We start from the raw sequence: 13,214 nt of genomic DNA, 5'->3' as shown, positions 1-13,214 counted from the left end.
CACTTCTAAGACAACAATTTCTTCGACAATGCAAGAGGTGCGGAGAGGCAGTACGCTCCTCGACCAAGTATACCTGAAACAAGAGATACACGAACACGGCGTGTTTCTGTAACTCAGAGTATTTTTGTACCTTGTGTACCTTGTGTACCTTGTGTAGAAGCCGGTTATTAAAGCAACGTAAAGTAAGCTAGAGAAATGGACCGATTCCTTTCTGAAACAGTTAGGGCGCGTAACCGTCTATATTGGGAAATACTATAAGCGGGAACAGTCGTGAATCTCACAAGTACTGCTTTTGTTTTTTAGCCCCGAATTGTTTCACTGTTGCGCGCGCAACTGGTTTCGTGGGCCGCTTAGATTTTCTTTGTTTTTCCCAATACACGGTGCCTGTGAATTTTCCTACCTCCTTGGGAAAGATGGTTTCGGTGTCCTGAGCTCCGCTTTTTGGCTGACGAGATTCAACGCTAAGCTACTTGGCACCTAACTTCGCACAGATATATCACTCGTTGCGTAAAAAGAAAGAAAAACGTAGTAGAAGAAGAACCGGGCAGCAAAATTCTGAAAGCCCGCAGTTATCCAGTGCATCTTACGTATTTTTTTTTATTATGCACCAAGCGCAGACCACGGAACGTCGCTCGTTGTATGCTCTTGGGAAGAGATTTACGCGTCATCTTTCCTGTCTTAAGTGCGCTATAAAGCGCAACGCGAGCCTTTTCCTCGGGAGTGCGCGCTGGCCTCCTCGGCTCCGACCGAGAGGTCTTTCTCGGCACAGGTATGCGCAGTATACAGCGCTGGCACGAAAGAGTGGCAGCCTTTTTCGTGTCATTGGCGCGCCTTCAACGACTTACCCCTATAGCCGGCAAAGGCCTAGAGAATAAAGCAAGGACGGCACTCGCCCAGGCTTAACCTGCGTGCCCCCTAGGGAATGAGGAAAGAGAAGGGGGGGGGGGGGGGGGGCTCTCGAGATGCTGGCTCCTTCCGGCGCTCGCCCGATCGGCCCCCAGTGGCAGCGGAATTTCCTCGCTTGCGCTGCTCATGTGTCCGCGCCTGATCCTAGCTTGCGACGCGAGTCAGGTGCGACTATCACCACTTCAAGACCATCGATACTATATATAGGTAGGTTACCACCGAGCGCTCCCTACTCAAATAAACTGAGAATGAAAACAAATATATACTGAGAGGCGACTCCCATGGAAGACCTCTTGTCCTCTCGCGCTCGATCCTCTGCATTTGTGTACTTCTGAATCACCGTAATACTTTTCGTACGCGTTTGGTATCGGGGGCTCGGAGTCACGTCTTTCGGAATGTAGGCTACCGTACGAGCGCAAGTTTTACGTTGGAGCTGTTATACACTAGGTTCCGAAGGTTTGTGTGCGTAGGGAAGAAAGATGGTGCCCACCCCACAGCTAAAAGAGCTAAAGCATAAAGCAAAATCGTATCGCCGGGCATGCCCCAGCTGCGTTTAATAGCGAGAAGTGTCAAAACGTATTCTGATAAAAAAATATCGTAATAAGAAAAGTAAAACTAGAATAGGCACTGTTTAGCATGGGCTGCGGTTTGACGTCACGGACTCTATAGGCAAACCACGTAATCTTATCTCAATTCCCTTCCAGCTATGCAATGGGTGGAAGGGAGGACTGCGGTGAGGACTGCGGAAGAACAGCGCGTCTACTAAGAACACCATCGTGAACAGAAGCGGGAATGTAAGACGCGACGGCGGGCGGCACGTAATACGGACGAAAATCGTGCCGCAAACGCCAAGCGTATGCACCTTTGGTTGGATCACACCTACCGACTCCACTCCCACCGTAATTGTGGCTGATTTCAACGTAGATGTGTCTCGGCCAGACGGAAAGTGTTGGTGGCGTTTCTCTTAGTAAGACTCGGCATACAATGTTGCACGAACACCAGTGTGCCCACGATGAGTCGTCAGTCGTGTACAGATCTCACATTGGCCGAGAACCCTTCCAGTGTCGCCACTGAGCCACTGGCCGTATATCATAGCGATCATAAAGCGATAGTTATCTTGGTGACCAAATAATATATCCAGAAAAGGAAACAAAGGAAGGTTAAAAGTTAAAAAAAAAAGCATTGAGTATGCAATTTAATAAAACAACGAAAAATCGTGAAAGAAAAACGAAATTCGTTGGGGTATGTGTCTTTCATTTTCAATCAACATATTGATTATCAACATATTTATCACAATATATACAGCTGCGCTGGTCAACCACCTTCTCAGAGTGGAATGGCTCTGAATTTTTTTGCTCGTGCAATGAATCAGAATGCGTTGGTGAGAGCGTGGGGCGAAAAGGATGACGAAAATATATGTGTATGCATGAGTGAGGGGTGGGGGGGGGAGGGGCGGGGAGAGGGAGCGCTGCAGCTTTGAGTTTTCGAAAGATAGATTTATATTCTCAGGTGTTGCGACTGGGCCAGAAAGAAACACAAACTAGAAAAAAAGAAAATAGAGGAAGTAAATAAAGGATAACACGTATTGTGATCTCCACACTCGCCGCTTGGCGCGACAATATCGGTTTCAATCCCGAGAAGCTATCGAAAGACTAATATAGTGAAACCGCATCCCATTATCATGCAATGACGCCCAAAATGCGTTGGTTGTCGACAGCCCTTTTGCAGTTCACGCTTCATTTTGGCCTGATTGTATATAAACTGCACCAGGCTCGATCTAACGCGCTTTCAGTGATGCACTTTCACCAACTCGCCCAGGAGAGATAAGTATACAGGGCATGGGAAAAAGACAGATGCCCACACAGGAGGCGTTCCCTTGAATATGGTTTTCCAGTAACGCTTCCACGTGCGTGCCGCTTATAAAACGATCGAGCCCGCAGGTTTTTAGGTTGGGGTTGGGAAAACAGGAGCATCTAGGATGAAAAGCTATGACATACATGTGTAACAGAAATTTAGTACTTCTATTGTTTCAGGTCCTCGTACTCTCAATATCATTTTGTAACGCCCCTTACTCAGTGCTCCACATAGAGGCATGTAAGGTACGTTGAATGAATGAATGAGCTTAATGCACAATCCGGCGTAGTGCTTACATGGAGTCATCCTCCATCTAAGCGCTCGTTTTCGTCGGCTAGTCCAGCTGATAATTACGATGATTTATTGGCATCCTCTCTGAAAGGGGGCGGGGCAAATCGTCACCTAGCCTGCTTGAGTTACTCAGATATGTTATCAATGCTTTCCCCCTTCTAGCATTCTTGTATACACCTCTTTAATCTTCTCTATCTACCTTGTACCGCTGCTTATGCCTGTAAGGGATCCGGTCGTATCAGTCTCTCGCCTGCTTTTTTTTTTCACCAATACTCTAAGCATCTCTTCCTTATCTAGACTGCTGACTGGTTGATACTTCCGTCTACATAAAATACAAGCGCTTCTGGAAGTTGTACGTTACGTACTGGCATCGCTGGGTGAATTCGCATTTTATCGGTATGTGCTGAGTGGTCTTCTGATTTTTGTTGCAACATACAATTGCCTCATTTAATTGCGAATATTTGCTCCGGTATGGTTTTGTCCTTAGGCAATCAGCTCGAGCCTTTAGTGAGCGCCGCTTTAAAAAGCTGTTCGAAGGAATGCTGGCAACACAGAGCATCGTCGAAACGCGCGTTGCAATTTGCCGAAATAACTTCCCTTGCAACAAACTTGCGGGTGTAGTAAAGCGCTGTTTTCAGTTTTGCCATGACGTATCACGGACCAATACAACATTTTATGCCACATTAGTGGACCTTAATTATTGCATCATGTATGACTGCAAAATATATAAAAGGTACGAAACGTACAAAACTGCGCTGAATTAGGAACAAGAACAACAAAATTTGAAACGACGAGCCTTAATCTTGTAGGCACGAAGCTTCTGTTACTCGAATTAAGTTTGGTGTCGATCTGCTCCACCGCTTTATTATTATTATTATTATTATTATTATTATTATTATTATTATTATTATTATTATTATTATTATTATTATTATTTAGCATGATATTCTCTGGAATTTACTGAAGTTTTACTGATCTATATGCGCACATTGCCGAAGCCATTCTAGCGTTGCCCCGGCAGTCAGGTCACGTGAGGACCACAATAGGAAAGAAAACGGTTGCAGTGTCGGGTAATGTGCAAGTCAGTGAAAGACAACGATACTTGGCGCATGTTAAGCGTAGTAGGACTCGCACCGTCTGGCGCGCCACAGCTTGTCAAAATCATTCGATGGGGCCAGTGGCGTAGCCAGACTATTTTTTTTCGGAGTGCGGCGGGGGGCTAGGCTGCCCTTGACCTGGGGCAGGGAGGAGGAAGAGAGGGGAGGTGGGCAGGGAAGGCCGCATTCAAACACAGAAATTTGGGGAAAAGGTCACTCCCTGGCTACGCCATTGGATGTGGCTCGAAAATAGATCGACGTTCGCTACCTATTTTTCACCTCTCGTGTCTTGCGAAGACTTCTTTGCCGCCGCTAGCTTCGCTTCACTTCTGTTACCTCGGTGCGAGTTCATTATTGTACCGTGCAATGCAGCGAGCATTGCAATCACTATATGGTGCTACTCTTGATCCCGCTTTATCAATGTATAATAATCTTCGCGAGGTGTTTATGCACACATGCAACCTTGATTTGATTTTTATTCAGAGTACCCCTAAAGGCCCTCTCGCAGGAGGGTCGTACATGGGGGGGAGGGGCAGTAACGCATACAGATGTAACAAATGATTAATAAGTCGAAACAAAGGTGTGAACTGATTTTAATTGCATACCTAGTGCATACACGGCACTAAGTGATGTTAGTGCCAGGTATGCATTCGAAGGCAAACGCTCTCCCCAATATAGCACGAGCACGGAGTTTGATGGCAGATCTTGCTTTCGTGGGGTCATTGGGTCCATAGATAAGAGAGCCACTATAGTCGGATACAACTTTAGAAAAAAGGGGAGGCCTCGCCCAGATGGCCGAAGCGGCGAAGTCACCGGCCGTCCGGCGCATGACGTCGGTCCAGAGTGTGCGCCCATTGGTGGATGCTCGTGTGCATCCGCCTCGGATGAGTAAACTCCCCCTTTTTTCTAAAGTTGTATCCGACTATAGTTAGCTCGTCTGGAGATGCTTTTTGTACTATACTCACGGAATAAAACGCATCAATTTAGAACAATCTAATGCGCGTACTTTCACCGTCTCCAGTTCATGTAATATCAGCATAATTCTGTCTCGTACACAAATAACGGATTCCGCATCACCTTTAGCGATCAGGGGCCGCATTCACAAAGCATTTCGTTCGTTAGTGCTTTTCGCCCATGGTCCTCCGCCTTCGCTAATGCTCACTACGCCTAGAATCAGGATTGGTTGGAATTTGCCCTTACGAACAATTCTACCGGAACAGCTTTTTGTAAATACGGGCCGAGATACGTACTGACGTGGCATGACACTCTTGAGTAATGGCCGATATGGTGTGTTCTACTTTGCCGCTTCCCTGTCGCGTTTAATTACGTGAGTGTATACATGCCATTTATCTACTGTGCAATGAACACTACGAAGGAAAAAGAAAGTATTGGTGACAGTATTCCCGACGTAAATTTTAGAATGCCCCCAGTTCGGACAACAGCTTAGCTCAAAATTGTCCTTCGGTATTTCTTGCATCATTGGCACAGTTCAATTATAGTTATCAATATTGGGCAGCTACTAAAACAGCAATTAACGGCGACGCCGCAAGTGCAGCTGCAAATTCTCTTTACCAGCTGTCGTTGCAGCATCAATCAATCAATCAATCAATCAATCAATCAATCAATCAATCAATCAATCAATCAATCAATCAATCAATCAATCAATCAATCAATCAATCAATCAATCAATCAATCAATCAATCAACGAGAACACAAGAAAGAAACAGAGAAGAGAGAGACGAAGCTCAGCCCGTATCACGGAAACACGACGGAAACATTTATAAATGGCGCAAAAGAGAGCCGTTTCTTTCGTTCATCGACTCGCCGAGGTAGCTTAGTGGCTTTGGCGCTGCACTGTTAAGGACTAGGTCGCGTGATCAAACCCTGGCCGCGGCGGCAGCATTTCGGGGAGCGTGAAACTAAGGAAAAAAAAAACGCCTGTGTACCGGGCATTGGGTGCATGTTAGAGAACCACAGGTGGTCCAAATTAATAAGGAGTACCCGCAATATGGCGGGCGCTGGTTTTGGCACGTAAAACCCCAGAATTTAAATTTTCTTTCGTTCATCCTGGCCATTTTACGCAGTTCAGAGTTAAATGTGCATCAGCACCAACTCACCCATTTTTTTGTATTACCGCGCTTCGGAAACTTCGAAAAAGAGAGAGTGCACGTTCGTGCTTTAGCCACGGCTGGCAAGCAGGTTCTGTGCAAGAGAGCGTACTCACGGATCTTATTGTCCAGGTAGGAGTCGTCGCCGACAGGCAGTTCGGCAACGGGCAGTGCGGTGCGGACGGCGAGCTTGGGTGCGGCTGCCGTCTGCACGTTGGGGTAGACGGCCGACAGGACCACGGCGTACTCGGTACCCTCGCGCAGCCGAGTCACCAGCTTGGACTGGATCACCGCCGGCAGCATCAGCGCCTTCTCCTCGCCTGCGCCACAAAGACGGGGGGCGTGTATGCACAGCAACTCTTCTGCCCGGTGGCAAGAAACATCGCTTGTTTGCTAGACCTGGTCCCAATGGATAATGGTGAAAGCTCACAAAGGAGTGTCATTATATTGCATTAGTGGACTTGTTTACCGCTGCACTTACCACTGAAATGTATTAATGCGCAACATTGTTCTCCTAGTGTAGCCTCTTTTTTTGCGGGTGGCCAGGTTATCTCGCCGTTTCGGTGCGCCGATCCCGGTCATCGTGCACTCTAAAGTTGTGTACCACAAGGGCGACTGGGCATGTGCCGAGGTGCGTGTACTGAAGCCACTGGGTGTGCATGTACCACTGGATATGTACAATTGGGTATGTGCAATTGGGTTTTAGTTTGCTTTCAATCTTATATCTCGCCATTAGAAACATTCTGTATTACTTATTGGAAATATAAACACTACAGCATCTGATATCTACACAGCCGTTCACTGCTCGACAGTTACTTTATTCATACAAGCGTTCTCTACAAACCGTCAATTCTTCGTATTGCGTAGATGTCAACTACAGTTGAGTCTGCCGAATTTTTTTTTAATGAAGAAAACAAAAAGAAAGGAAAGTACAGCAGTATTGTTTGACGCCATTTCATCGTAAGGTCACTATTCAATATATATATATGTATATATATATATATATTGTTGCGTGCGAAGGAGACCGTTTGTAACCCTTACGGATGAAGGGGACCGTTTACTTTAAGTCGCGGAGGTGAGCGCAAGAGCGGTCAGCTGGTTTATCCACTGAGCGTCGTCCTCTTCTTCCTTCCTCCACCCGGGACCGCAAGCACGTTCACTGGTCTTCGTTTTCTTCATGCGTAACATTCCTCTCGTCGCAGACGAAGCCCGCCGGGCGAGTCAATCCATGTGTCTTGACGTGAACAATTTCAAGCGGGCGACATGGACCACTTGTGTCTTGGCAGCTCTTCTACCACTCGCCGTGAGGCGAGCTATGTTATACGTGACTTCCGTGAGTCTGTCAATAATCACAAACGGCCCAACGCAGGTGGCCAAAAGCTTTTGGCATAACCCGCGTTTCCGTACTGGAGTCCACAGCCAGACTAAATCACCAGGGCGATAGGTTACCGGACGGTGGCGAATGTCGTAGCGTGCTGTTGATCTGTCCTGCGATGCCAAAGTGCGCAAACGAGCAATACGACGAGCTTCTTCGGCGAGGCAGAGAGTCTCGGCGACAGTGGGATTTTCGTGACTGCAGAAGGGGAAAACAGTGTCGCTGGTGTACCGGGGTGGCCGTGCGTACAGCAGGAAGAAAGGGCTATAGCCAGTGGTCTCGTGCTTGGCGGTGTTGAACGCGTACGTGATAAAAGGCAGTACGTCATCCCAGTTCTTGTGGTCGGATGAAACGTACATAGATAGCATGTTTACAATTGTTCGGTTGGTGCGCTCCGTAAGCCCATTCGTTTGTGGATGGTATGGTGTCGAGTGACGCAAGTGGGAATCACACAAACGAAGCAGCTCCTCTACGACGTCTGCTGTGAATTGTCGTCCACGGTCGCTGATGATCACGCGAGGCGGACCATGTCGCAGGATCACATATTGCAGCAGGAATATTGAAACGTCAGTGGCAGTTGCGGAGGGCACTGCCGCCGTCTCGCAGTAGCGTGTGAGGTAGTCGACGCAAACAACTATCCAACGGTTTCCCTTGGCTGATTTTGGAAATGGGCCTACGAAGTCAATGCCCACTTGTTGGAAAGGCGTGCTTGGAGGCGGGATCGGCTGCAGAAGACCTGCTGGAGCAGTAGATGGCCGTTTGTGGCGCTGACACTGCATGCAGCTGGCCACATACGTCTCAACAGATTGTCGCATTCCAGGCCAATAAAAGCGTTCCTGAATCCGGTAGAGCGTCCTCGCCGAACCTAGATGGCCAGACGTAGGGTCGTCGTGCATAGCACTCAGAATCGCTGTGCGAAGGCTCGCCGGCACCACTAGGAGGAAATGTGCGCCAGTGCTGGAAAAGTTCTTCTTATAGAGGAGTCCATCACGTACACAGAAATGGTTTGCTGTCGTCGAGGCGGTTGTAGCGGTGAAGAGCGGTGTTAATTTACCGTCTTTTCGCTGTTTGGTTTTGAAGCAGTCGACGTCTGGAAAACGCGGCGACACAGAAGCCACGAGGTGATCGAAGTCGTCGGCGTCACAGTCCGTAGTACTAAGTGGCATACGCGAGAGACAGTCCGCATCAGCGTGTCGTCGACCACTCTTATAAGAGACGGTGAAGCTGTATTCTTGCAGTCGGAGCGCCCAGCGCGCAAGGCGGCCACAAGGGTCACGAAGATTCACAAGCCAACACAATGAGTGGTGGTCGGTGACCACTGTAAAGGGGCGTCCATACAGGTAAGAACGAAACCGCTGAACCGCAAATATTACCGCGAGGCATTCTTGTTCCGTCACAGTGTAATTCTGCTCGGGCCTACTTAATGAGCGGCTTGCATATGCGATCACGTGTTCGCGGTCACCGTAGCGTTGAACTAGGACGGCACCAATACCTATGCCACTGGCATCTGTATGGAGTTCTGTCGGAGCTGACGGACTGAAGTGTTGAAGAACCGGTCGTGACGTCAGCAGGAACTTCAACTGACGAAAAGAAGAGTCACACTCCGGAGTCCACTCAAAGGGGGTGTCCTTCCGTAGCAGGCATGTCAGCGGATACGCAACGTCGGCGAATTTAGGAATAAATCGGCGGAAATAGGAACAAAGGCCCAGAAAACTACGGAGCTCCTTGACACAGCGCGGTGCACTGAACGCTTCAACGGCTGCTGTTTTCTGGGGATCAGGGCGGATGCCATCCTTGTCGACGAGGTGCCCAAGCACAAGGGTTTGGCGGTCTCCGAAGTGGCATTTCTTAGAGTTTAACACTAGACCAGCGTTTCTGATGCAGTTCAGGACAATATCCAGACGCGAGTTGTGTTCGCTGAAGGTGCGGCCAAAGATGACGACGTCGTCGAGGTAGCACATGCAGATGTTCCTCTTCAAGCCACGCAATACAGTGTCCATAAATCTCTCGAAAGTTGCCGGAGCATTGCACAATCCAAATGGCATCACATTAAATTCGAAGAGCCCGTCAGGGGTTACAAAGGCAGTCTTCTCCTTGTCGTCAGGATGCATCGGAATTTGCCAATAGCCGGATCGTAAATCTACTGAGGAAAAGTAAGAGGCGGAATGAAGGCAGTCTATTGCGTCATCAATACGTGGGAGTGGGTACACGTCCTTTTTTGTTACAGCATTCAAACGGCGATAGTCGACGCAAAATCTCCAAGATCCATCTTTTTTTTTTAACAAGAATCACTGGAGCTGCCCACGGACTTGCTGACTCTTGTACGACTCCCTTTTTAATCATTTCTTGCACTTGTTCGTTGATAATCTGGCGCTCTGATGGTGAAACACGATATGGCTTTTGTCTAATCGGATTTGCCGAACCCGTGTTAATGGTATGGCGCGTCCGAGATGCAGGGATTGCAGGTATATTGTCCTTCTGCGCAAAGTCGAATACCGAAACGTGCTTCGAAAGCACACCCACTAACGTTCGGCGTTCACTCGTACTGAGCGATTTATTTACCATCGACAAAAGGGCCGTTTCCGAACTGTGGCCATCAGGTTCTTCCGGCACATCTGTAAGTTCAGCCACTGATAAGGACGCGTGTTCCCTGGCGAAGGCTAATTTCATGCCATCTGATAGTATAACGGGCTCCTTAGAACAGTTTACGGTCCATAAGCCAGGGCGTCCACCTTTGATCGACACCACACAATGTGGCACCAACACATTCTTCTTCATACAGTTAAAGTGCATCGGTTCTACGGTAGCTTCGAAGCAGTCGGAATCGGCGCCGCAACAGACAACGGGAACGCAAACGGTAGATGATGCAGGTATGACCGTATCACCACAAACACACAGTGCAGTTTAGAGATCTACAGGGTTCTCCAGGAGTCGTTATGGAATCCTACCACTTAAGAATACTTTTCCTGTGCGGCAGTCGACAGTAGCACCACACTCCCGCAAGAAGTCCATGCCGAGAATAACATCATGAGTCGACCGAGGAATAATTACAAACTCTGTCGTAATAACATGGCCTCCCAAAAATACGTCAGCACTATACACACCAATAGGTCGCAATGGCTCACCACTCACTCCACAGAACTTTGAATCTTCGTCCCATTTAAACAAAACCTTTCGCCCTAACACGTGTTTAAACGAGACACTCATGATGGAAATTGTTGCGCCTGTGTCCACCAGAGCCATCACAGGGGCATTATCTACAAGCACGCGCACTTTGTTTTTCAGCATCAACACAGGAGGTATTTCTGTCAGTAGCACGTCTCCAGCGACCTCACCTCCATCGGCCGCGCTAGCTAGTTTTCCGGTGACGAAGGGGACGTGGTGCGATGCCGCGGTGAGGGAGAACGGGGAGCACGACGTTGCGGTGGGGGTGTCAAACTCCTGTCAGATGCCGGGGAGCGATTCCGGGAGCCGCTGAGCCAATACTCGTCGCCAGATGATACGTGTGCTGGCCACGGGGCAGCGTGTGACCGTTCGGAGGGCCGAGAAAACTCTGAGGGCTGGCCATACCACGTGGTCATACGCTGGTTGCAAAACCGCGATATATGACCCGGGACACCACAGGAATAACACACCGGGAGAGGTCGAAACCTTGGTTGTTCGTCGACGAAGCGGATATTATCATTTTCCCGCGTGTAGTGGGTTGGTTCGTGGCGTGTGTCACGACGATACATCGGGCGTCGAGTAGGCGTGCGTTCAGCGCGTTGGTCATAGCGCGGAGTCGGAGGGCGTGTTGTCATCCTCGGCTGTGGGGCTGCGCTGTACTCTACGGCCGCTGCGGTAAGCACCGGTTGCCAAGGGGCCGAATGTGGCGTCGTCATAGCCTCACGAGACGTGTACACGCCATGGTGGTCAGCAGTTGAATGCAACTCCTCGCGGCGGGAAAGTTCCTCGCGGACGATCTGTCGGATGGTGGAAGGAAGGTCGAGGCAAGGACTCGTGTCCACACTGGCAACCGTCGTCACGTTTGCCAATCGACCAAACTTTGGCGCAATCCGACGCATCTTGAGCGTTTCAAAAGTTCTGCAGTGCCGAATGACGTCAGACACAGAACTGAGGCTCTCCTTTCCAATTAGAAAATTGTATACATCCTCAGCCACTCCTTTCAGCAAATGTCCGACTTTATCTTCTTCTGACATGCGAGCACTGACCACCTCGCACAGCTTTAATACTTCTTCGATATATGTTGTGCATGTCTCACCTGGTAGCTGCGCCCGTTGAGACAGTGTCTGCTCCGCACGCTTCTTTTTGGCGACTGAGTCCCCAAAACAAGCCTTTAGCTCGTCCACAAAATGTTCCCACGTCGTAAGCGCGCGTCCTCGTGGTTCTCATACCACACGAGCGCGGTATCGGTCAGGGAGAACACCACATTGGTGAGCTGAGCGGTTGCATCCCACCCGTTGGATTTGCTCACTCGTTTGTAGTGGATGAGCCACTCGTCGGCATCTTCCCCCGCTTTGCCTCCGAAGGTGGGTGGAACTCGGTAGTATGGCAGTGGACTGCTAGGCGCTGCCCTCGGAGTGGCTCCTTCTTCTGGCATGTCGAAGATGGTCACGGCTGATGGCGGGAGGCCGGCAAGTCGACGGCTTCGACGAAGCTGCGGCAGTGATGGTTCCGTTGTGAGCGATACCCCGCACCTCCACCACTTTGTTGCGTGCGAAGGAGACCGTTTGTAACCCTTACGGATGAAGGGGACCGTTTACTTTAAGTCGCGGAGGTGAGCGCAAGAGCGGTCAGCTGGTTTATCCACTGAGCGTCATCCTCTTCTTCCTTCCTCCACCCGGGACCGCAAGCACGTTCACTGGTCTTCGCTTTCTTCATGCGTAACAATATATATATATATATATATATATATATATATATATATATATATATATATATATATATATATATATATATATATATATATATATATATATATATATATATATATATATATATATTGCGCCATGAAAAGAGCAAGAATTGAGCTGTGGGTGTACAGGGCGTACAGGTGTACAGTGTGAACGAAGGCGATACTAGCGTCACGTTGTTCGCCGCGCCTATAGTTGTCGCTCGGGTAGTGAGACGAACTGAGCTTATGCTATCGTCGCGAGCAGGAAAGAATGCCCGCTATTGTATTTCCGGCTCAGCACCGAGTAGTAACTACGCTTACATTGCTTCAAGCGTACAGCATCCGCAATGATCAAAATATTTCTAGGCCATGATTTTTCCTTAAATCGGCGGGATTTCCAAACTGTCGCTGTCGATGGAAGCCAGTTGAATGCGCCACTGGTAACATGGTGCGGCATTGCGAAGCGTCGGGCCTGAAACTCTGCATTTTTACGAACTGCGACTCGGCGCACGATTAATGGCGGAGTTTTGTCGCTGCAGGGTTCTTTCGCGTTTAGTTTCTCAGCACCGGGATGAGGAACCAAAGCGCAAAAGTGTGAAGATTTATCCTCCCAACAGCGGGCCCGCCGAACCCATTTCCCGTAATGGAAGGAGGCGAGGACGAGCGTACAAGCAAACATGCGCCGCCCG

The 13,214-nt window shown here is 49.0% G+C and overlaps 1 protein-coding gene across 2 annotated transcripts in view; it reads right to left on the bottom strand.

The window, feature by feature from the left end:
• The window catches only part of LOC135903947 (multiple epidermal growth factor-like domains protein 9), a 254,026-nt gene that overhangs the window by 38,781 nt on the left and 202,031 nt on the right, over nt 1-13,214 (bottom strand). For both annotated transcript variants that reach the window (XM_065434446.2, XM_065434447.2), the window contains exon 4: nt 6,373-6,576. In XM_065434446.2, coding sequence (XP_065290518.1) covers nt 6,373-6,576 — 204 coding nt within the window. The remainder of the gene's footprint in view (nt 1-6,372; nt 6,577-13,214) is intronic.

Source organism: Dermacentor albipictus, chromosome 1 (genome assembly GCF_038994185.2).
Source record: "Dermacentor albipictus isolate Rhodes 1998 colony chromosome 1, USDA_Dalb.pri_finalv2, whole genome shotgun sequence".
NCBI lineage: Eukaryota > Metazoa > Arthropoda > Arachnida > Ixodida > Ixodidae > Dermacentor > Dermacentor albipictus.
This window is presented reverse-complemented; position numbering and strand designations above follow the sequence as displayed.